The following is a 24274-nucleotide window of genomic DNA, read 5'->3' on the forward strand; positions in this document are numbered from 1 at the left end:
CAACTTTCTAAAAGTGATGAAAGTCAGCACAATGCAGTCTCAGTAAAAAAAATCAAAACAAACAATTAAGAAAAAAACAGCAATCAGGGTGTTTTTTCCTGTTCTCACCTCTCTGACCTCTTGAGAGTGCAGTATTTGTTCATGTCAGTTGTGTAAGTGTCTGTAGGGATTTTTTTCAGCAGTGTTGTAAAACCTGCCATCAGTTTTGTCAACTACACAGTTATTTGTCCATTATTCCACGCATTCACAGGTTTGAGTTATGGCAGCTGATTTAACCAGCAGCCAAGTTCTCTGGCTCCTCCTGAGGGATTTCTTGTTTCAATATCTGTAGTCTGGCAACAACTTTATGATGGAAGAGACATGCCTCTGTGGTGTTCATTGAAACATGGCTAATACATGTTCTGATGATGTGTGCAGTAATGTGGCATTGTGTGGATGATGTGCATAAAACACAATGCTTTACCTGTAATGGCTGGCAGTCCAGCTACAGGTTTGTCTATGTCAAGCTCATTTCAAACGTAAAGAGAACCTGTAGAGGAGAAGTACTACCCAGAAGCTACCGGGTTAACTGATAAACCCTGCACACCCCCAGCCAACCAGAAAGAAATAAGGAACTAGATGAGTGTTGAGGAGCATACTGTTCAACCTAACAAACTACATTTCTATGTACCATTTGCCTGCCAGTCCCACATGCAAATACAGCTACACAATTGCAGCACGCAACCATGCAAGGAAGGAGGGGTCAGTGTTTTTGTCCTGTGGTTTTTTGAGTCCCAGCATGAATGCAGGTAAACAAAAAAACTAAAGCTGTGAAGTGAAAACACAGTATTTAAGCTTAATATTTTATTTAATGAGTTCTTCTTTTTGTTAATTCAAAACTTGACATGGTCCTTTAAACATCCAAAATAAATTACTTAAGCATTCAGTATTGTGGAAAAAAGACAACAGCAGATGTAAAAACTATCCATGAACAACTACAAAGAAACGCTGATTTCCCTTAAACACCAAAAATGGCAAGCATGTATTTTAACGAGGTACACCCAATAATATTTCAAAGGGTTTTCTTGATGTACACAAATCACATTCAGTAACATACTCATAGAAGCCTTAACCTAAATCTTATCTTAACTTGTGAGGTCCCAAAATGATGTATCCAATAAGAATTAAACAGAAAGTACCTCAACAACAGACATATACTGTAATCTTTACATTCTCAGTCAATCAGACATATGTATGTATGTACTAGAGAGAGCGGTTAACCAGAGGTTATGAAATAGTCAAAAGAACATATTAACAATACTTAATAAGGTTTTCACAGTGAATCTGTTATTAGGTGTCAAACTGAAATATTTACTGAAAACTATTGTTATTTTTGGGAGCATGCCTTATAATAACAATAATAGGTAAGAATTTAAAGTTGGTTTACATAATCACTATTTTTAGTGGCAACATTTTTTAAGTCTAAAACCATAAAAAGCTAACAGTATAGACACTATGACACAATCAAATGTGTGAATGCTTTGCAACTGAGATGATACTCATCCTTCAGACAGAAAGAGGCATTCTACAGGAATTTGCAATTAATAGTTCTACCATTTTTCTTTGACATCCAAAAAGCCCACTGAAATAACTACTACAAAGTCCCTTGCAATTTCCAGTACAGATTCAGTGTGAGAGCACCTCAGAGGTACATGAATGTATGCGGAGATCAGACAAGTTAAAACATTAAAAAACAGAATTCCAAACATTTTTATCACAGAACAACATTATCACCGGTTGTGCCTATTTTAGGTATCCCACTCGGCTGCGGGTCAAAAAAGCTTGAGAAGAAGACTTAGTCCATGAAAGCTTCATGCTGGAGTTCTAACTCTCCATGGAGTCCAGGAACTCTTCTTCAGTGATGTGCTCCAGCTTATCCAGGACTGTTTGCGCACTGGCTGCTGGGTAGTCTGCTACTGGGAGGTGGGGCATAGGGTGGCTGTAGGAGGGAGGGCCCTGGAAGGAACAGCAAAGGGTGCGAAGGAAAGGCAGCAGCTGGGTGATGGAGGACAGGGAGTGCTGAGTGAGGAGGGGGAACTCCAAATGGTCTGTGGAAGATTCCTCACTCAGCCCATTCAGTGCCTGGAATAACAGGACAGCACATGGTAATCAGAGTGAGTTCTGGTCATTTCACAAAACAAAACCTGAATGAATATGAGTTTTGGACTTTGCATGTTCATTTGTAAACAAAGACAATATATTGAATATTTTACCACATCAACCTTATTGAGTTTTGTTAATATCTGCTTATTCTGAATCTGATGCAGCAACATGTTTCAAACAAGTTGGGACAGGAGCAACAAAAGACTGGGAAAGAGGTGGAACGCTCCAAAAACACCTGTTTGGATCATTCCACAGGTAAACAGGTTGATTGGTAACAGGTGATAGTACCATGATTGGGTATGAAAGGAGCATCCTGGAAAGGTTCAGTCGTTACAAGCGAGGATGGAGCGAGGTTCACCACTTTGTGAACATGTGGCTGTATAAAGGATGTTACTGCATTAGCTTTGTAGAACTGCTGTCAGTAAACACAGTTCATTTGCGAATGATTGCATTTTGTTTTATTGACATTTTAAACAGTGTCCAACTTTTTGGAATCATGGTTGTACATCGTTATAACTTGCACAATTATACTGAATGGTTAAACCTGCAGTGTGGAACCTTTGTCTCCCCCTTCTGGCAGTAAGAGTAATTACATAAAAACTGCTGACACATGATCATGACTTATGCTTACAGGTGAGCTTGTGCCCCTCTCCTTTCTTGGACACTTCTTAGGTTTTTCTGCCATATGCTCTGCCATACTTCCATACTCCTAGTCGCTGTAACCCACTCTGTCGCTATGGTTGCTACCCCCTTCAGCTCTGGCAAACTAGTCGCTGCTAGTTGATATAAAACAACACTATTGGTGCTCCAGCGTGGAAATGTCATCACAAACACCAGATTTAAAAACTTCTGTAAACTGTAAAATACAGAGTTACCTGGCGGTTTAATCAGAATTGCTTGGAATTTGTTTGGAAAGGCCCTTGAATGCAACAGACGTTCATCTATTATGTAAAAGTCCCACATTCCAGGTTAAAACTACTGACTTAAAGCAAACTTGAGATGTCCTCCCATCAATAACAAGTATTTTCCAGTACAGTAATTCTACGTATCTCATCATATGATCTTACCCCGTATCGCTGTTGAATCCCTTCCAGGACTCTGACAACATGGGGTATGCATTCCTGCTCGCCTTCCATCAGTGCAGTCTCTGGGCCGCCGTAGCGGTTCACATCCACCTCAGGGACAAATGCCCAACGATACCTGTGCATGGAATAGATAGTTAGAGAGGACAGATAAGGCAGAAAGTGATACGCAGACAAAATAACTAATGCAACACCATGAACCTATGAAATGTTTTTTAGGTCCTTTTGTCCTGAACTGGGCTCTCTTACATCTGAAAGAGGGGTATTTTCTCTGGAGGAAAAGCCAGGGAGGTGTCCAGAAACTTGCAGGCTGACAGGTACATGTCCAACTCTGCCTGAGAGAAATTCACCGGCCCATTTCTGTCATGGGCTCCACGCACCACTTTAGCAAGCCTAGGTGGTTCACAAAAACACAGGAAAAGACAAAGTATTTTGAGTGAGAGCTTCAACAGAGCGTTTACAAAATATGAATAAACGAATTAACTCACTTTGAGACGTCTTTATCTGCCTGCAGAGCTTTCTCTAGACGTGCAAATACGCGAATCTGGAAAACAAATAGAGAGCTAAATTTTCATAATAAAACAATAATTAAAATAGAGACTTGTTGGCGGGCTGCACGGTGGCTCGGTGGTTAGCAGCGTCGCCTCACAGCTAGAAGATCCCCGGTTCTTTCTGTGTGGAGTTTGCATGTTCTCCCTGTGCAGCGTGGGTTTTCACCGGGTTCTCCGGCTTCCTAAACTCTCGACTCTAAATTGCCCGTAGGTGTGAATGAGTGGTGTGCTTGGTTGTCTCTATGTGTAGCCCTGTGGTAGGCTGGCGACCTGCCCAGGGTGTCCCCTGCCTTCGCCCGAGAGACGGCTGGGATAGGCTCCAGCCCCCCCGTGACCCTGCAAAGGATTCAGCGGTGTATAGATAATGGATGGATGGATGGACTTGTTGGCCCTGTGTATCAGGCCTGGCTCTCAGAGGATGGGATCTCTTACCAGCTCTGTGACCATGATTGGCCAAAGAGATGTGAGGTGCTGGGATGAAATCCGCAACAGGAGAACACGAAACATCAGGAACATCTGGGCTGAAACAGCAGCGCTGGGGTTCATACGCAAAGCTTCAGTGAGACGCTCTGAAAGGAGGGGTAGTGAAGTGAATACAGCAAGTTTAATGTCCATTTCCACCACTAAATTGAACATACCTACATAAAAAATCTACATAAATATCCTGCGCTATACCTTGGATGAGGGGAAGATACAGATGATACTGGTCGACTTCACCGCTGAACATGGCAAATGCCTGGCGCTTCAGCAGCATGGGTTTCTGGTCTACATTAGCAAACAGTTTCAGGGAGCCACTCTGCATGCCTACAGCACAAACAAATACAAGTTTGTAACAGCAAATTATCAAAAAGATCTATTTTTTATTAATTGATTATCTCATTAACATCCATGATTAGCCTAATGTGTCACAGATTAGCTCTCACATGGAGATTACAACTGTATCCTTACAGCACCACAAACATTTCCTAGAGGCTGTACTCACTCATGAGGTCTTTAAACATGGTCTTCTCATGAGTCAGCAGGTGATCAATAATGGATTTCCAACTATAGAGAACATGATGCAGTCAAGCAGAGGACATTAGACATTGGTTAAACATCTCCAATTCATTCATGTAATAACATAAAAAAATAAAAATAAAATAAAAACACGAATAAACATAATTACATTGTAAATTGCCTAAGATAATTTTACACATGACTCTTTACAATAACGGCTTCAACAGTTTCATGTTGTCATGTGAAGGTTTTCCCTGCTCCTACAGCCACAGATGTGAACTTGCCACACCTCTCATGAACTGTTGTGGACTACAATGCTTAAAATATGGATGCTGCTGCAAAGAAGCTACAAACTGTAAAACGCAGATGCTTCACAAATATCTTCAACCCGACAGCACAGAAGATCTATAAAGTCAGCACAGTTTCAAGGTAAACATCCAAGGTTAGTGTCACCAATTCAGCATCTGACCAAAATGTGAAATATGGTCCCAATCTCCCATTCGGTTGCTGAGTTATGGCGGTGAATGGCCAGAAAAGTGTTCTTCCTGAACAATATGATGTCACAGTGACCTTTGACCTTTTGGATATAAAATGTCTTAATTTCATCATGTTAGCCGATAATGGGATTATAATTATTTGCTAATGTTTTGTCTATCTGCATGTGTTTTCTTCAGGTGCAGTGCATTGAGCTCTCAGGGCCACCGCAGTTTCCATTTTCTGCAGCAGACTGATGGGAGGCTCTCTTCTACTCTGCTGTCCAAGTGGTAAGCCCCAATCCTGCATACTGGGGCTCGTTGTGACGTCATCCTTCACTCTTTACTGTCATAATTAACACCTATTATGCTGATAAAGTATTCCAGTGTGTCTACAGTATAAACTATTTTGTAGGACTTGTGACTCTTCTGTTTGTGTGCATTCATGTCATGCAACAGTCCTATATTTCCTAGCTGTAGAAGAGTGGTGAATGATTGTAAGTCCTATCCAACAAACAAACATACTAACCTGGAAGCACAGGAGGCATCCATGGTGAAGAAGAGGGGGTCCATGAAGAGCTCAAAGACCTCTTTCCTCCAGGCCCTTTTGGTATAGGCATAACCACTCAGACTGCTCAGCAGCTGAGCACCTGCTTCAAAGCTGGGCATGTTGTAGGCACTAGAGCAAGCAAAGACGAAGTTAGAGCAAGTCTTTTAAGACTAAAGCTGTTAATTTAAGACAGCCCCACAAGAGTATTTACCTGTGGTTCTTCAGGTAGGGGAAAACATAGTACATGAGTCGAGAAATGAGAGGGACAGCTTTCTCTTTCTCATCGCTTCGGTAGACCATGTCCAGAAGTGGTGCCAAGATCTAGACAGAGAGAAAAGATGTTAAAGACAAAGATTCACAGATTCATTCTCTCACCACAAATAAAACCTAAAAAAATCCTACCTCAGCCAGGAGTACAAGAGCTTGCACACTGTAAATTGAGGGAGCCGAAGAGGAGACCATGGTGCTAGATTGAGCCATTGACTCTGACAAGAAGAAAAGGAGAGAAAGAAGAGTGAGTTCACTTGTGATTGTAACAAGCTTGTAGTAATTCAACAAAATGCGGATATACAAATAAGTGACAATTAGGAGATAAACAGCTGTTTTACAGGACTGTGTATGTGACCTTTTGGATGTGTAGAAGAACACAGAACATTAGTTAACATTAGATCCTGACCAATCCTGTCAGTGTGAAGTTACGTTGCTGTGCCTTGTGTGTGAATGTGCACAGCGTCTTTCTTAATGGGGAGACACACTTCAAGCTTAAAATATGTTCACAATTTTTAAGAATGTAATGACTATTTTCCTCAGTCTTTGCTATATCGATTCCCTGGGTTAATTTTCTCAACCAATGGCTGGGCATTGCAGATCAATTCATGTATGTATTCGTCAGAGACATCTAAAGTTACCACAATGGTCACCATCCACGTCTGCATCATCGGGTTCATCTGCTTCAGGGCACACTTGTGGCTGAACTTTAACCTCAAGGCTGCGGCTGAGCCAACTGGTCTGCTCCAGAGATGACCCTGCGATCCCACCCACTGCCTCGAGGATCCGCTGAGTCACCTCCTGCAAAGCAGTATCACCATCAATATTACCACCGCATCTCATACTCACTCAATACAATCCATACATACAGCAACAAAACACACATTATACCTGCAGATCTCTAGTGTCCTTCTTATTGTCCAGGTTGGGAAGCCTATTGACGAAGTCATTGAGAATTCTGCAAGGCAAAACTCGTTAATGAATAACAAATTTTCCAAAGGAAATTAACAAGAAAACATGATTAACAATTGGAAAAAATACAACCAGCTCAGTCCATAATAAGCACTGAATGTGTAAAAACTGACCCCAGCAGTAAGAAGTGCCCAGGTGGGGCCAGGTTGAGTTGAACAGACTCCCTTAAAAGACTGAGGAGAGGGGCAACATTTTCCTGCAGAGCCTGAGCTGAAAGACTGCACACAGAAACAGAGACTATTATAAACATGAACATCCAGCAACCCGAGGTGGGGACTTGCATGGTATTCTCCCACTTACCTCTGGATATAGGCGTAGCTGAAATGTAGCATGGGAATATCTACCAAGCTTGACTTCTGATGCAGAGAGAAGTGGAAAACGTCAGCGAGGGAAAATTGAGTCATGTTTTTGAGCATCTGTACATGTGTGTACATTTGTGTACCTGTTCTCCTTTGATCTGATGTGGTTTTTTCACCACCTCCTTGACCAGTTGTAGGATGGTATCTGTGTGCAAGGTGTTCAGTGATTTCACCAAATCCACAATGGTTAAACGAGACTCACTGGCCACAGGTAAAACCTAAAGAAGACAGGAGTGTGAGACAGATGACTGAGTGACTGTGCCCTTTCTTCGTTTCTAGACTCACTGCAGTTCTTACTTTGTTTTTATTCCTCCTTTTACTCTTTCTTCTGCTCCAAACTTCTCCTAGTGACGCCATGAGCTGAATCCCATACTGCCCAATCAGAGGGACCAGGAACTCCAGGATCCGCTGCCGTAAGATCTTAACATGCACACAATGTGCATGGATGAAATTTTCCATAATAGTACATGCACATGGATTAACAGGAAACAGAAAAGATGTCAGCATGTTACAGGATCAACAAACACACAGAGCATAAGTGACACAGACCTGTCATTACATTCATTTGTGTTGGCACAAGAAGATGTCGAAAATCTGCATGTATCTAAGACACACCTTGGTGCTTTTAAAGTAGACAGAGGTAGAGGAGTGTCTGCTGCTCTGCGAAGAGTCAGATGCCCGCCTCTGAAGCTCTTCCCTCATGACTACTCCCCATAACAATGCCATAGTACTGAGCATGTGCGGTAGTGCCTCGATCACAGCGCTGCGTGCATTACGGACATCCACGGGATCGCAGGCAACCAAGGACTGACAGGGAGAGACAGAGAGAGAGGGAAATGAGTGTTCACATTTTCATAGATGTAAGAAGTACATATCAGAATGTGTGTGTGCGAATTTCACTCCTCACCCTCTTGTCCAGTAGACAATAGTGGGTAATGGTGGTCAGTCCTTCAAGCAGAGTCAGAGGGTAGTCAGGGGCAATGTTTTCCCTCCTTCCACTCAGGCTGATCAGAAGACAGAAATATACATCAATCATTTTTTTAAGAAATACAAATAACGTGATTTTATCACATTAGCATCGAGCTGTAAAGATAAAAAATGTGAGTGTCTGAATTCCACAACTTAACAAAATGCATTGACTTCTGTTTTCTTTTCCTTCTTTGACCATTAATAAATTGATGCCTGCCATAATACCATGATACACTTCCGAGCACATACTTACTTACACTGACTTTGGGAAGTGGAAAATAGTGTACAAAATTATGTAAGTGAGAGCCTGCATCAGCCTACCTCTGATTTGTCTTTCCTCCATCATGCTCGTAGAGCTTGACCAGCTCGTCCAAGTTCCTGCAGATCTGATTAATGAGTGGAGCCACGATGATGCTTAACGAGCGACCCAAGTATGGTAGAGAGGAGCACAGCAGTGATACCCAATGTGGGTGCATGGAATAGCCGTACTGTGGCTGCAGAGCTCTGGCCGCGGCAGAGACAAACATTCCTTGGGCTGTGATGGGGTGGCTTTGGACGTACTGAGCTGCCTTGATGGACTGCTGAAAAAGAACTGCAGTTTGCCACTCACGAGCCAGGGGGGTGCTGGCAGTTGGGGATTCACGTGGCTCCCCTGGCTGGCCAGATGGGCCACCTGACCCAGCTGCTGAGACAGCCCCACCAGGCCACACATGGTACTCCAGGACTATGAGAGCATGGAGCAGTTTCAGTAATTCCATTTGTAAGGGGTACTGTTCCTGGCCCCCTCCTGCTCCAAGATTTACCAGACTCTCCTCTGACAGGCCTCCCTGCTCATCCAGCAGCTCCATGCCCTTGGGTGGTCCCTTGTCCGTTCCCCTCTGGCTGACATACATGGAGGCAGAAAGTGTAAGCAGAGCATATTGCTGTACTTTACATCCTGAGAGGAGTCTGCGGATGGGCTCCACACTGGCCCTGTTGACCTCTTGTCCCTGCACCATGCAACCAAGCTGGTTCATCATCCGCGTCAGTACCTCGACACTTTTTACCTGAACTTCCCTGTTCCCTTGCAGGTCAAGAGGACCCAGGTTCAGAAAGGAAGGGTAATGAGAGCGCAGGAATCGCAGACACAAGGACACAAGCAGCTCAATGAGCAGGGATGGGGGCACAGAGGGGGAGGAGGAAGGGGAAAGCAGGCAACCATAGAAGCCCTGACCATCCTGGGCCTGCTGGTGGCGCTGCAGGAGGTTGGAGACCAGGTTTAAATGTGCTGCAGAGCTTGTGTCCAGAGAGGTGGAGGAAAGTGCATCCACCAGAGGGCACTCAGCACTGCTCCTCAGCAGGCTGTCTAGCAGTGCCAAGCCCTGGAGCAGATGGCGCCAGCCGCCCGCAACAGGATACAGCAGCACGTGCCGGAACAGAGAGTCGATGGCCTCTCTCTTCTCACGCTCCTGTTTTAGCAGGCGAGACCTGGCCATGGCCTCTAGCTCTAAATCCTCCTCATCCTCACTTGAGAGTGAATCAGATGCCTGTGTGTGCTCGGACTCTGCCCTCCGCAGGCCGTTGACCACACCTCCTTCGTCAATGCTGCGGTAGGGGGCAGAGCCCGAGCTGGAGTTCTCAGTGGATACCTGGGCTCCACTGGTGTCAGCTGACTCAGTGTGCTCACTCTCGGGCTCCTCCTCTTCCTCCTCCTCCTCCTCCTGCTGTCTATATTCATCCTCTTCTGTCTCTTCACTCTCACTTCTAGAAACCACCAAAGTGTCCAGCGGTTTGGCCAACTCTATGACACTGTCCAACTCGGCCCACAGGGATTCCCGGTCCACAATGTTCATGATATTTAAGGTGGTGACCTCTGTTGTCATGGTATCCACAGATGTCCCAGAAGTTTTGGTGGAGTTTCGGCTTCTGTTGCTTAGGGCCTTAAGGGTTCCTTTAAGAAACAAAACGTACATACAGTCAGAGCAAAGAAGTTCATCCAATTGAACCATTTCTGATTTACACAATATAAGGCACACATGCTGGCAAATGCACTTACCAGCAGTGACATTTTGTTTGATGCTCTGAATGGAGCAGCGCTGAGTGGAGGGGTGAAGCAGCAACAACAGAATAGGCTCCAGGATCCGAATCACGTCACTGAGGGAAAGAGCCCTGACCAGCCAGCACTGAGCTGCTGCACTTATTGAGCCATCTGTACAGCTCAGACTGTCCACCACAACACACAGGGAGCTGAGAGAGAGACACACATTTCAACAGTCAGAAACAAAGCCCTATCAACAATCTCAAAATGATCTCAGTTAGACAGAGTCACAAAGAAAGCTCAGTGGGGTTCAAATTTGCACCAGCAGTAGGAATGCAATGTATGACCCCATCCAGGCTGTTAATACAGAGAGAGGAGAGACATATTTGCTGTTGGCTAATATCTTACTTCTAGTGGAGGAACATCATTTTGGCCTGAGGCTAGAACTGTTACCTAAAAGGGGTTCTCTCCTATACAGTGGTCATTTTAGAATATCCCAAAATCAGCTTGTCTGGCTCAGCTCATCATACTTCTTGATTGAACTTTAATTTGAAAATGAACGGTTTGCATGGTTAAGATTTAGCATGTTGTCATGTTAGGATGCTTAAGGTTAGCATTCAGCTAAAAGTCGAAATTAGTCTAAATGTGGTAATTTGTTTGAGAGGTATCCTTTCATCAACTCTAATGTTAGACAGTAATTTTGATCTGTTGGTGGCACCACATGAAAGACAAATTAAAGACTCCAACAAAAAAAAAAAACATTGCCCTTCTCAAAATACCTTCAAACTGTTGAGTTTGATGATGATGTTTCTCACGGTGGGTTATGGATACAAAGATGACAGTATGTCATATATTTACTTAATCTGCAGGTTTGCAGTCTGTTTGACTTCATCATGTTATATACACTGACACTAGATTTAGATATTTACATATCAACCGTGGGAATTTGGACAGTTTTTAACTGCTGCATATTTGTTGTGACATAAGTGCTCTTGCTCTGAGGTTTTACATTTGCACAAAGCTGAACTTTTCTCATCTTAATTGTGTTAGTTTCCACTTTGCATCGGGCTAAGCCACTTTTAGAAGAGCACTGGCACATATGTTGACAATGTAAGCTGCATAAGATGTGCACTGAGACAGAATATACAGTATTCAAGAATTACACAGAAACACAGTGATATACCCTAATAAAGGCAATACCCTCCACTTGTCTTGAGTGCACACTGCTTTTTCAATATGTACTAACCGGTCAAATGAGCGATTGAGAGACAGAGTCCTGTTTGTCTGTATCTCCCTGGTCAGGTGCCATAGAACTGTGAAACGGTGTAGTGCTTCCAGCCGAACAGCCTGGGGCAGACAAACACAAGGCACACCTTCAAACTCATCACATTTCCTAGTAGGTCTGCTTGCATGTCCCTGTGAAACTGACACATCTAGAAGATGCTGGGAGAAAATTAAAAATGTGTGAACAAACTATGGTGTGCTGGTATATTTCACCTTGTCTTTGTGCAATAGTGCCTGGCAGATGATGTCCTCACAGATGGAGGCTGATGGAGCCAAACAGTGAAGCCTGTAGAAGAGCTCCACACAGGAAATGTGTTGTTCTCTCCGCTCTGTGTCCAACTGGCTCCACAGGACCAGGGACACCCTCTGAGTCACAGGAAAAAAACATAAAGAAATTTTGAAAAAAAATCACATTATACAAAAGCTTAAAGTTACGGCAACATGTTTTATTTAGAATCCGAACCTGATAGAAATCTGTGCGCTCCTCTATGGCACGAAGCAGAGCAGGGAAGATGGGTGGCACAGTGACCATCTGCAGCCGCCCACTCAGAGGGTTGGTGTCAGATGTCTGGTAGCGTCTGTGCTTGTCCTGGATGACCAGTGCTAAGGATTGGGAGTGGTTGATAAGTTCCAACAGGGAGGCCACTGCTGTGTGCTGGATGTTGTAGTCCCTGGACAGGCAGCACAGCGTCATCAAGGACCTCAACCACACTGGCAAGCTGTCCATGTCACTGCCTATGGAAAACAACATTTTTAAAAATATTGTTAGAATTTTGTGGGTTAAAGGGGCACGCCACTGATTTTACATATGTAGATCAGTTAACTCAACATGAGGGGTACAACTAATCCTGTAAAAACAATACCCCATGTAGCTGAGAAGGTGGTCAGTGTGTTCGCTTAAAGTTAGCTGGAAGATCACAATCAAACTGTGTGCTAACCTGTGTGACCAAACACGTCTGTGTGGAGAGCCAGAGTCTCCTCTTCGCTCAGGTAGACAGGGAAGGTGGTGCACTCCAGCAGGAGGTGGCAGGTGGCGGTGAAGGCCTGTCGACAAGCCTCAGAGATCTCTGCCCTGCCGCGGGGCATGTAGCCAGCCGCCCAGTCCAGACACCCTAAATGCCCACGCTCCTTTTTCTTGTCTGTGGGGGCTGCTGAGAGCTGGGCGTCAGCCGTAGGGCGAGGTTTAAATTTGTTTGGAGTGAACAGTTCAGTCAGTTTGTTTTTAATTTCTCGTCCCCCAGTATTCACCAACAAAGTCTTTTGATTCAGCGAGGCAGCGGTTGGGTCAGGTCCACTGACCTCCTCCACCTGCACCAGCAGGTATCTGAAACACAGTAGGAGGGAAAATATTTAGAAATCACAGCTAATAAAAGTCAGTGTGGATACCAGCTAATTTTGGCTCTGTACTTTACCTTGTGGTAATGAAAGCCAGGATGTCCTGCAGACACTCGGTCATGGTGTCTACACTGCCTCCCTTCCTCCACACTCCTTCCCCTGCTTTGCAAGTTCCATTTCCCTCAGCTGCCAGCCCCATCCCTGGTGGGAGATGCTGCTCTGATGGTGAGGCGCTGATGCCCAATCCGCTGTCTTCAGACCTGAGTGTTGGGTAAATACCATCTGCAGGCTCTGCCTCATCTCTTCCATCTCTGTTCAGTTCCTCATCTCCATGCAGACCATTAACCTGACCACCATCTTTCTTTCCCTCAGTCTCCATATCCTAGACAGAGTATAATTGATATGAATTTTAAAGTTCAAATAAAAAGAAAACACGTTGGTATGGACTATAACATTCCCAACCTGAGTCTTTTTGCTTTCCTCCTCCGGTGACTGTAACTCCATTTTCTCTGTGTGTGCCCCTGCCTCAACATCCATATAAGCCACAGGCATCTGGATCTTACTCAGGACCTTGAAGCAGGCACGCAGACCCTGTGTGACATCTTCCAGGCGAACAGTGTCCATGTGGCTAAGCAGAGTCCGCAGCATGGTGTTCAGCATCTCAGGGAGGAACTGGGACTGAATGTCAGCATGAAGCTCCTGTAGGAAAAAAACAGACAGGAAACGCTGTTGTATAGAAATTTCTTTAGGTGTGTGCATGAGTCACATATGGGTCAACTGGTGCCGACTAATAGTGCCGACTAATATTTGTTTTAACCTAACTGAGTACCAGAACAATGCTAACAAGTTCAACCAAAGAAAAGATTACCATTTTTCGAGGCGAGTCTATATTATATAATAATATAGACTCTATTTTGAATTATAAGCAAGTATTTGTTCTGCGTTGGGGCCAGTTTAAGTTTCACTGCATCAGTTTGGTTTCATATGGGTTGGGGAACCATTGGTGTGCAAGTGTGTGAGCTTTTTACCAGAGGAAGAACATCAAGTAGGAAAATGATGAGACTGGACATCTCTGCAACAGAGGGAGCAGGGTGACTGCGGTCCTGCCAAGGAGGCGCTGGTTGGTCAGCTTTGTCACTATATCGAGCAAAGACAGAGAGATGAAAACAGTGATGCTTCTCGGCTAATGTTTGAGGGTTTGGCTTTTTTAACATAATTGTTGTAATGCTGATGCTACACTATGTAAATCTTGACTTTTCCCAGTAATCTTGCATTTTTTTGAGTTGGCATCATATACTGTGCTGTAAACACCTGATAGGTTTAAGTTTTAGAGTTCATGCCATCTGCACCATACCTGAGAGATGTGCAGAAGCGTCGGGTCATGTACTCCCACAGGTATTCACTGTTCATGGAGCTCACGAGCATATTCATCGTCTTTATGATCTCTGATGCATTCTTATTCTCTTTTATCTTACTGTTTAAGACAACACAAGAAAACTGTCAGTTGCAATTTTGTCACATGCTCAGTTAAATATGTATTCAACAGTGAACATTCTTACATCTGTCCTATCATCTGTCGCTCTCACCTGGCAAGCTGGTTGCCTGAGAGCCCTGAGCTGGTGATGGTTTCCTCCCCAAGCATTTCCCGACAGTAGCTGTGGAAGGCTCGGACCACCTCCAACAGCACACTGCTCAAGACCACTGGACCTGAGCAAAAACGCAACCATTATCAGAGGTAAACATGCTAAGAGTAAAGCTGAGACATCAACGAATAGTGGTGGATGAAGTAATTCAGCATTTTGATGTGTTTGTGTACGATCCTGCTCAGTGCTCCACACTGTACCTATCTCTGGTTTATCCAGCAGGCTGATGATGATGCGAAAGGGCCTGAGGTATCCAATCACATTCTCTGCGTCACTCTCCACATCCTTCTGTTTGAGAATGTCAATTAGCGCCTGAAGTGACAGAAACAAACAGATTAGAAAATGCGACACCGGTGACAAACATGCGTTGGTAAACAGTTCAAACATACACACCTGCACTGCAAAAAGTGAGATCTAACTAAGATGAAATATCTTACATCAAGCCAATAAGTGCTTGTTTTTTATATGACAAGAGATATCTTCTTACCAGGCAGTTTTTATGTTAGACCATTTCAGTTGTTTCGAGCTACAGGTCCTGAAATATTATTAATCAATAATCATCAATCATTTCTTACTCAGTTTTCATTACTTTTTCTAAGTAACTTGATGCTTGAAACCAGAATTTCCAAAGTGATACAGCTGTTTGATTGGCACTGACAAGCACAAAACCGCTTAGTTGGAGTCAGAATTAGTTTTTCTTCCAGATTAATGTACTTATTTTTAGTCTCCAATACTTTTAAGATAACTGTAGGTCTTTGAGACTAGATATTTTTAATTATTTAAATATCTTGACAAGTGAAATTTTCCTCTTCTGTTGCAGATCATTTTGCTTATCTTAAGTAACATTTCCCTCATTTTATTACTTTTTCTTCTTGTATTTGAGAGCTGAGTTTTGCAGTGTGACCAAAATGTGAAATTACGTGAATTATGCTTCCTCTCATCTACTGCACAAGCTGGAATCTACTCTGTTCAAAAAGTTTTTCTATAAATCTTTACATTAACTGTTGAGTGTGGACATTTTTGTTAGTTTAGTTTAGTTTGACATTTTGGGAAACATGTTAATTTATTAATTATAGTTGTGTGAGGGACTATTTCTTAGCCGGACGCAGTCACTTCCTGCTGTCTCTGCCGGATGCCTCATTGCGATAACAAGATAAGTTACTGCTGTAGCCAAGAAATAGTTCCACAAATAAACACCCTAAAACCACAACTTCACACTCTGCTTTTAACCGCATTAAACAAACAAGATATAATATGTCAATTAGTGAACTTTAGAGGTGTTTATAGATGGACTTTGTTACCTTACCAGGTTTGCTGTTGGGTTTTATTCTTTATGGTAAGCTAAACTAACTTGCTACTGGCTGCAGCCTCATAATTGCCATACAGACATGAGAGTGGTATTGATCTTTACATCTAACTCTTGGCATGAAAGTAAGTGTTTTTAACAAAATCTCAAACATATAAAATTCTACATATATTCATGTTATTTTTTTAGTTTTAGCATGTGTCTGTGTGCTAACACATGAGTAAGTTACCTGCACAAGGCAATCTCTAGAGTAGGTGTTGAAGTAGAAGGATGTATGTTCTTCTGTGGTAGTGGAGAGGGTGTGGTGTGATGCCATTCCTCCATTTATGTCAGTCCCTGAGAACACATACCCAGAGGCAAACAATACTAAATAAACTGGGAAACTAAGCAGGTAACTCATTACTGAAGAGTGTTTAAACGATCAGCACCTAGGATCCAGGCGTAGAGGCGTCTGTTGAGGGACATATCTCTGCGGAGTAATGTAAGTGAGGCTGCAGACACCACTGTGATCATGTCTTTGACACTCATGGCAATACTGGACTCCTCTGGGTCCTAAACAAAAAACATACAGGGTGACAGCTGGTTGAGGAACAACAGGAAGGAATGGGGGTGTAAAGACAGGACAGTCCCTAAATTCAATGGAAAAGAAAGTAAAGATGTCGTATTGACAATAACTAACAAAAGTAACAACGCAATATTTGCAAGCTGCAGTTTGCTCAGAGTAAATGAAACAAATAATGGATGGTTGACAATCATGGTAACACAGGTTGCAATGTACATGAACATAATTACAGAGTAATTCTAGCTTTTAATCCCCCCCTAAACAACTCCAGTTGTCAAGTGATTTCAGGAGCAGAAAAATGAGAAACAATTAACTTGGAATACTTCAACCATAGATTGGAAGACAGTGTGTTAATTTGTGTACCTACCAGACATTCAGCAAAGGGGAAAAAGTAGAGCAGGATTTCAAGCATATGTCTCTGCACCAGAACATTTGAATCTTGTAGGGAAAGACACACCGACTTCACCTGTAAACAGACAGAAGAGAGTTCAAACAGACGAAGAAAGATGGTGATGGAGCAGACTACAGAACTAAACTGAAAGATGTCAGCAGTAGAAAAATACACCCCTAAGTGCGGTCTTCACTATCAGATGTGCTTCATACAACATGTGTGCAGTAAGACAAACGCAGACACTCACCACCAGCTTGTGGTCGTAGCCTAGCATGTGTGTTTGCTGGCGCAGGGATGACATGCGGTCAAAATGTGTCACTATAAAGACGGCGGCGGGCAGTCGCACCACGGGGCTGACCAGCATGCTACCCCACAGGGCACCATAGAAGACCTGCTGACCCACCAGCAGTGACAACTTGAGCAGCAATGCATCAGTTCTGAGCAGAAGACAAAATGGAGAGAACTCTTTGTCATGTGTTCACCAACACATCTGCTCATAAATCTATATCTCTTAGTGGCAGGCCGGCCTCGTGGTAAGTGATGTCATACCAATCAATTCTGATCAAAATCATCTATTGTTTCAATGGAAGTACTGTGTAGGCAGTATACAATCCTAAGGGGAAAACTGGCTCACTCAAAATTACCCAAAAAAACAACAAACATGAGCAAGTATTTGGCAGTCTTTGCAGACACATATGTAGAAAGTTGGAAACCCAAACTCAGCTTCTTCATACAGTTATGATGATAGCATGGTCACTGGTATAGCACTTCCTCTTATACTCTTTGATACCAAGCTGTGGCCTCCTGTCTACATGCACTACTGTGTATATTAGTGTAACATAAACAGTGAAAGATTGACAGATTATGGATAAAAAAGGATTATATTGTTATGAAAAAGGCTGTCAACAAATCCAATGAGAAACCAAAACTGTCCACCTCTTAATGCTTTCCCACTTCCCTACCCTGTCCAGCCCTGAGCCCATTAGTTCCTTCAGTACTGAGTCATCAGTGTATACTTTCATTTAACAGAAAAGGCTAAGCAGTTTCCGAAAACAGTTGAGCGCTGTAGTTTCCAGGGAATGGTGCATTTTTGGGGGACTTTTTTCATTTGAGGATTAATACACATTCAGTAATCTAGTGAGTATTAACAGCAGCAGGATGCTGTATGAGGTATTGATTCAAAATAAACTACAGTGCACATGTTCATGATAACAAAATAACATGCCACCCAGATGGACAACAATGGATCTCTATGGCACAGAGGAACAAACTATATCAGGCTTTGGCTATACAGACAATACAATACTATCAAGTCTTTGCTGGTTTTGGTCTTTTCACGATTTGCTGACAATAAGAACACACAGAATATTGTCAGACCTCTCCTTTAAATTTAAAACAAACACAGCATGTGCTACGTACCTGTCGTAAACCTCCAGTCCCTCCTCCAGGCCTGGCAGTAGTCCAGTTATGAAAGCCTGAAGACTAGGCAGTAAAGACCTCTGCAGCGGGAGATAGTACCGCTCATAAAGTGTCAGCAGCACAGGCTTCACTGCAATGGCTGCATGGCCCAACAGCGGGAACAATCCTGAGCTGAAAACCAGTAAAAAACACACCCATACACAAGTTAGATTATATAAAGCTGCACACATAATCATGCAAGCGCTCTCCTTGAAGCAGTAAAAGATTTATAGCAGTTTCTTCACCTGTAAATGAACAGATCCTTGGCCAGCCATTTTGTACCGATGATTTTGAAAATGACCTCGTAGGTCTCCAGCGCCTTGAGGTGGACTCCGCTCGGCAGAGCCGGGTGGAGGCACTGGGCGAGACGCTTCCCTATGATCAGCCTCTTGGGCAGGAGGGAGTAGCGAAGGTTACTCTGCAGGGCCTGAGAGAAAGAGACAGAAAAAAGGAAAAAAACTGGGTTGCCATTAACCAAAAAGCAAAGATATTAGTTGAAAAATTTTAGTTGATAAAGTCATCTACTAAAACAAATAAGCTCACACAGGCACATTGGAAGAGATTTCTGGGCATATTTTTGTAGTACAGTTTCATGTTTAGCTGATGAAAATTTTCTTTCCCCTCACATTCTTTTTGTGCTTTAAGGAACATTTTTTATGCATCAAAACAAGTAAATATCTGCTCAGCAAGTGGAAATAAAAGTTGCACATTTATTTGCCAAAATAAATGGCAAGAAGACTCGAGCAATAAAGTTCTATACTAAAGAGAGAGACGGTCTCTCTAAGAAACAAGAACTTCCTCAGAAGTACAGAGAACTGAAACACACAAAGCAGCTATGAAGTTGAAACCCACAAAATAACGTCAGCAGATTAAACAGCAGACCACAGGTGTTCATTACATTGACCAACTTAAGCATGCTTATGTTCATGCTTACTATGAACATAAGCAGTACGTGCTGAGATATCCAGATAAAAAGAGTAGCTGTTCTAGTGTATCTATGACGTAAGTCCACTCTGTGCATCATACTGTACCTTATTGAGTTTGCCCAGGGATGAGATGAGATCTGCCCACTCACTCGACGACTCAAAGTTTCGCAGCGCCTTCTCAATGACCGCCGCATAGCTACGGTAACGGTAGTCATTCTGCAATTCTAACTCCTCAGGATCCATGATACATCAGTCAGACCCCAGCATGTTCAGCACAATATTTCTGGAAAACAGGTGAGACAAACGAGAGGTTTTGAGGAAAGACACAATATGTTTATTAAACTCACAAGACCAATCAGTTCCATGACATTATCTGTCTATCTGTAACTTGTTGGACATCCTTCAGCCTCTGATGCTTGTTTATGCCAAATAAAATTAGCCAATTAACTCTGTTCACTGATATACAAGCCCTGCCGCTATGGAGACAAATGTCCTCATTCATGACTGGTCAGTGTCTGATTGACCTGTCTCTTCGTCTGAAGAGGGAGGAGTAATCTAACACAAACTGTGTGTCCCTGAATGCACTTCCAGAGAAAGTTATGGACTGGGCACAGTCAGAGGGAGACAGTTCTCTAGTCTACACTGCAAACCTGGGACAACATTGACATACTATATATTTTATGACCTTATAGTGCTGTCTTAGCACACATCCAGTAAACACACAGCAATCTTATCATTCATTTGGAGTCATGTTTCTGGCTACTTGTTGATATAAGTCCAGTAATAACTCTCCTTATAGCTCCATTATAATCTCCACCAACTCCTGAGGAAAATGTGCTCTTTAGCAGTTAAGTGCTCTACTATGCTCACCAACACAAGCTACCTTTGTATGTCTGCTGCTTGGTGCTGGGCAGATAGCTAAAGGTGGTGTTTGGATCTTAAAAACTTTTGGGGGCTTAGCTCAGCATAGACATCTCTAGATTTTCACCCAATAATTGGACCATTTTCAACTTATTACTCTGAAATAAGTTGAAAATGGTGTAACATAGGCTTGATTGGAAATACATTATGGCTTGAAGTCTTATTAATAAGATTTTACAAAGACAAAGTAAAGTCCTCCCTTCCTGTGCTGTTCCACATTAATATCACAGTGACTGAAGGCTAGCTAGACCTGTGGTTCTCGAACTGTGTACCGTCGCACACTGATGTGCCTTAGGAGCTTGAGAACTAGTCTTATTTATGCTAAAAGCACGTGTAAAGGTTTGTCTTGGGGATACTGTACTTGTTTTCATAAATGGTGAGTCTTGTGAAAAAAAAAATGTTTGACAACCACTGAACTAGTCTGGCTAGCTAGCAAAAGAGCCCTCTTTTTCCACTAACCTGAGTTTTTAGACAAGGCAGTGGCACTCTCATATCCTCCTTCAATTAGCTAGCTACAACCAGAGGTCAACAAAGACTAACTCTGTAACCAGTGTGCTCTCTCTCTCTCTCACATACACACACACAAAATGTATGTGTGTCAAGTAGTGTGAAGTAGATCTGCTGGTTGAATAACACATAGAGGATACAAAATGTATTAATTAGTTACTTTGAGGGCTTTAATGCATGATCTGTATGACAGATGAATCGATTCAGGGCTATGCTTTTTATTGTTCTTATTTTTGTTAAAAATATGCAGGCTATTCATAAAGCATTCAGGCCTGTAGCCTCGGACGCTGGGGCCTAACGACACCACTACAAGATAGTGTACAGCTTTCTAAATGAAAAAAGCTGTCTGCTGTGCCTGGAAGCACAGTATAGTTACAGGTCATAAAATCAAAGCAATTGAGCTGAAAGAAGCTAACAAGCTCTGTAGAGCTGAGGGTAAATACAGAGTCCAGTGATAATTCTGTGTGGGTTTATCAGTAGGACCAGACACTTTCAAATTAAATGTTGTATTTTGATCTTTTGTTTATATCAGTATTAATTATTGCAGCTTTATAAAAGTCCTGGAAAAAAATGAAATAGGAAAAGAATCTTAATTTAGGCTACACATGCAAAAAAAAACACGAACAAATTCCCCAGTGCTAAATATACGCTATGATCTAGAAAGAGTAGCTTTTGTGCTTTCAAGCACATGGCATAGGCAGTGGTGTGTGTGTGTGTACATGTAGTGTATTTGAATAAAGCTAAACAGGGAGATGGATGGGGGAGCAGGGAGGCAGGATTAGAGGAGCACTGACATCTGGACTTCCTGCCTGAGCTGAGAGCGGCTTTACCATCGTGGTCAAACCCAACAACACGTGCTGAGGGCAGCTGTGTGCTAGTGGTAGTCTATTGACAGAAACATAATCAATGAAAATTCCAACTACTGACCAGTTATGAAACACAAACACCCAACATGTGCTGGTTTAAGTTTAAAAAAAATGGAAAATTTGCTGATACACTCTAACACTGTTAAAAACTGAATACTGAGGGTTCTTTGTTTCTCACACAAAGCAAATAAGCAAAATGAGGACATCACTTTAGTCTCTGTTCACTTGCGGTGGGCGTTTTTGATTATTTGTGACATTTTACAGGCTACACAAGTAAGAAAAACCATGAGCATGTCAGCATGTTAGTAACTGACTAACTTAAATTAACATTTATTTAACAAGCGTTTTTTGTCTGCATTGTCTCTGCTTAAGCAGATCTGCACCCTGTCTGCAGTGCACTTCTTTTAAGTAAAAAAATGTGATTAAACTCTAAATTTGCACACATAATCAAAGAAATAAACTTTGTAAAAAAAAAAACCTTTATGAACAAAAAACAAAGTTTTAGTGTACTTAACAACAGCACTGATCAGTAATGAGCAGCATCTCCTTGTTTCTGAGAGAGAACAAAAATGCATAAACTTGCACAAATAAATAAAGAAAATAAAAAATGTTAGTGCACACAGTAGCATCTTTTTGTTTTTGGCCCTAATGAACATATATTTCACACTAATGTGTTACTCACTTGAACACAGCAAAGTATTTGAAAATGAAACATGTACACTGTCTCTGACAAGTATGCAAAACATTTTGTTTTTGTTTAATCAGCCTTGTGAGCGCAGGCATTGGCTGATGGCTATTAATCAGCCCATCACATATACAACATGATCTGAACAGGACATTTTGCATCTTAGCGATTAACCTTTTACAAATATCAAACTAACAGCAAAACATTTCATACAGTGGCCTTCACTGGCACTGTTGTGCCACCATTGTTACCAAATAGCAAACATGCATGCCAGCCGGTTAGTCCGCTCTAACCAAACCAGACTAATGACATCAAAACACTTCTAATCCATACAAGCCACATGCAGGACTTGTGACTGCAGTATTTGCAAAATCCTAAATGTAGCCCTGTCACTAGATTAAATTTTCCAACATTTTCTTCCCCACTGACAACATTGATTTTTGACATTTGGAGTGGGTACAAAATATGCAAAACAAAAAGTTATGCTGCATGAGAATAGAGATGATGCTCAGATGTTTCGAATTAGATGGACCGCAAGTCTTCCTGCAAAGAGACAACTTATTTGTGTGCAACCATGCAAGCAAATGAGGATCCTAAAAAGCCAGATGAATCACAGATGACAGCTAGATAATCAAATTGTGTAGGCCAAGCAGAACTTAATGTGCATTCTCACTTCCTCTATGTATGCATCAGCAAAACAGCAAGTGCGGTAAAACCATGCGTTTCTATAGGTTGTTGATAGGCAGAGGAGTGTGTGCTTTGAGGGTGGACACACAGACACACAGACACACACACACTATGGCACTTAACAAGCCCCGATGTGTCACCTGACTGACACCACCACCACCACCACCACCACCACAGGCTTCAATGTGACGGTGTTTAGCTGTGAGATGGCAGATGAGAAAATATGCTACATTACCTGTGGCCAAAAGATAGTTGCCTACTGCAGCTTTGGCCTGTAAGCATACTCTAGCATCAGTTAAGTTACAGCTCACTGCTGAGTGTATTAGTTATGTAACTACACGACCTCGGACCACTGACTGGATGATAATATCACTGCCTCCAAGAAAAGAAGCAAGTAACGTTAAAAGACAAATTTTAACGGTAGTCAAATGCGGTTGTTATACAGCTAGCTTAAGCATATTTTCTTAAATACAAAAACTAAACAAGAGAAAATTGATATGGTTAGCAAGACATTAAAAAACGTGACGTTAACGTAAATATAACGTTAAATGCTATGGTTTTGTTTTTAGAAAACTCTTGTAATAAGAGGACAGAATATAAAGTAACCGTTAGCGCAAACAGCACCAGCGTAAACAAAATTAGCTAGCTATCAGGTGCATCAATGACTCACCAACTGCGAAACAAGCCCGGAGCACACTCGTTTCAAAGCAGTGCGACACGAAGAAGTGACATCCCGCTCCTCGTGGTGCATATTTCACGCCAACATAGCTTAAAAAAAAGGAGTACACAAACCTGTTATTTGGACTGAAGATGAGTGTGTCTCCAAACATCACCAGAGCACCAGGGGCGGGGCGGGATCCTCAAACTCAGCTGATTCAGAGCCGAACACGGCAGGACTGTTCACTTCCTGGTAGAAAAGGGGTGGAGCGGGGATTTTTCTCACATTAAAGGAGGTGTTTGTCTTCAAACCGTCGTCGCTGAGTCAATACACAAAGCACTTACGGCACATTAGATTCTCACTTGGAGCTAAAAGAAACCAGTTCCTCTTCGAACAGCGTTAAAATAGAGATGTCGACGTCAGGGTGAACTCGCTGCCCTGAGGTTTTGGTTTAGTCCAGGATGTACAGCGTTTACAAACCTCTCACTTCACTGCTAGATATTTAACACACATTGCAACCAGGCAGTTTATGATAGCGACTCAAAAACCAGCCTCAGCCATAATATTATTATTTTGTTGCTGCAAATCAAAAACATAATGTCTTATGTTTTCCAGTGTTGTTGCGAAACAGTCTAGCATTCAAAAAATCTTATTAGCAGCAACAAAT

At 42.5% G+C, this 24274-nt stretch overlaps 1 protein-coding gene across 3 annotated transcripts; it reads right to left on the bottom strand.

Moving 5' to 3' along the window:
• Positions 1 to 834: 834 nt before the first annotated feature.
• Positions 835 to 23856, bottom strand: dop1b (DOP1 leucine zipper like protein B). 3 transcript variants are annotated; one of them, XM_041950257.1, is made up of 38 exons: positions 23742 to 23856; positions 19389 to 19566; positions 18603 to 18784; positions 18319 to 18489; positions 17147 to 17336; positions 16876 to 16974; positions 16375 to 16498; positions 16176 to 16282; positions 14841 to 14952; positions 14584 to 14704; positions 14352 to 14471; positions 14026 to 14134; positions 13460 to 13696; positions 13075 to 13379; positions 12601 to 12986; positions 12126 to 12397; positions 11876 to 12028; positions 11625 to 11725; positions 10397 to 10587; positions 8683 to 10291; positions 8300 to 8396; positions 8008 to 8199; positions 7690 to 7812; positions 7476 to 7610; positions 7334 to 7389; positions 7147 to 7251; positions 6953 to 7019; positions 6703 to 6862; positions 6197 to 6279; positions 6006 to 6115; positions 5774 to 5923; positions 4758 to 4819; positions 4451 to 4579; positions 4208 to 4344; positions 3713 to 3768; positions 3474 to 3617; positions 3210 to 3342; positions 835 to 2121 (listed from the first exon to the last, which is right to left on the bottom strand). In XM_041950257.1, exons 2-38 carry the CDS (start codon positions 19524 to 19526, stop codon positions 1864 to 1866), a joined length of 6924 nt encoding a protein of 2307 aa, XP_041806191.1. In that variant the 5' UTR covers positions 19527 to 19566; positions 23742 to 23856; the 3' UTR covers positions 835 to 1863. The 3 variants fall into 3 exon arrangements, 2 of the variants coding, with proteins under 2 accessions (XP_041806191.1, XP_041806190.1); XM_041950256.1 differs by having other exon boundaries at positions 23620 to 23750; XR_006007280.1 differs by lacking the exons at positions 835 to 2121; positions 3210 to 3342 and having other exon boundaries at positions 3525 to 3617; positions 3713 to 4111; positions 23620 to 23750.
• Positions 23857 to 24274: the final 418 nt, after the last annotated feature.

This window comes from Chelmon rostratus, chromosome 13, assembly GCF_017976325.1.
Source record: "Chelmon rostratus isolate fCheRos1 chromosome 13, fCheRos1.pri, whole genome shotgun sequence".
In the NCBI taxonomy this organism is placed as follows: Eukaryota; Metazoa; Chordata; class Actinopteri; order Chaetodontiformes; family Chaetodontidae; genus Chelmon; species Chelmon rostratus.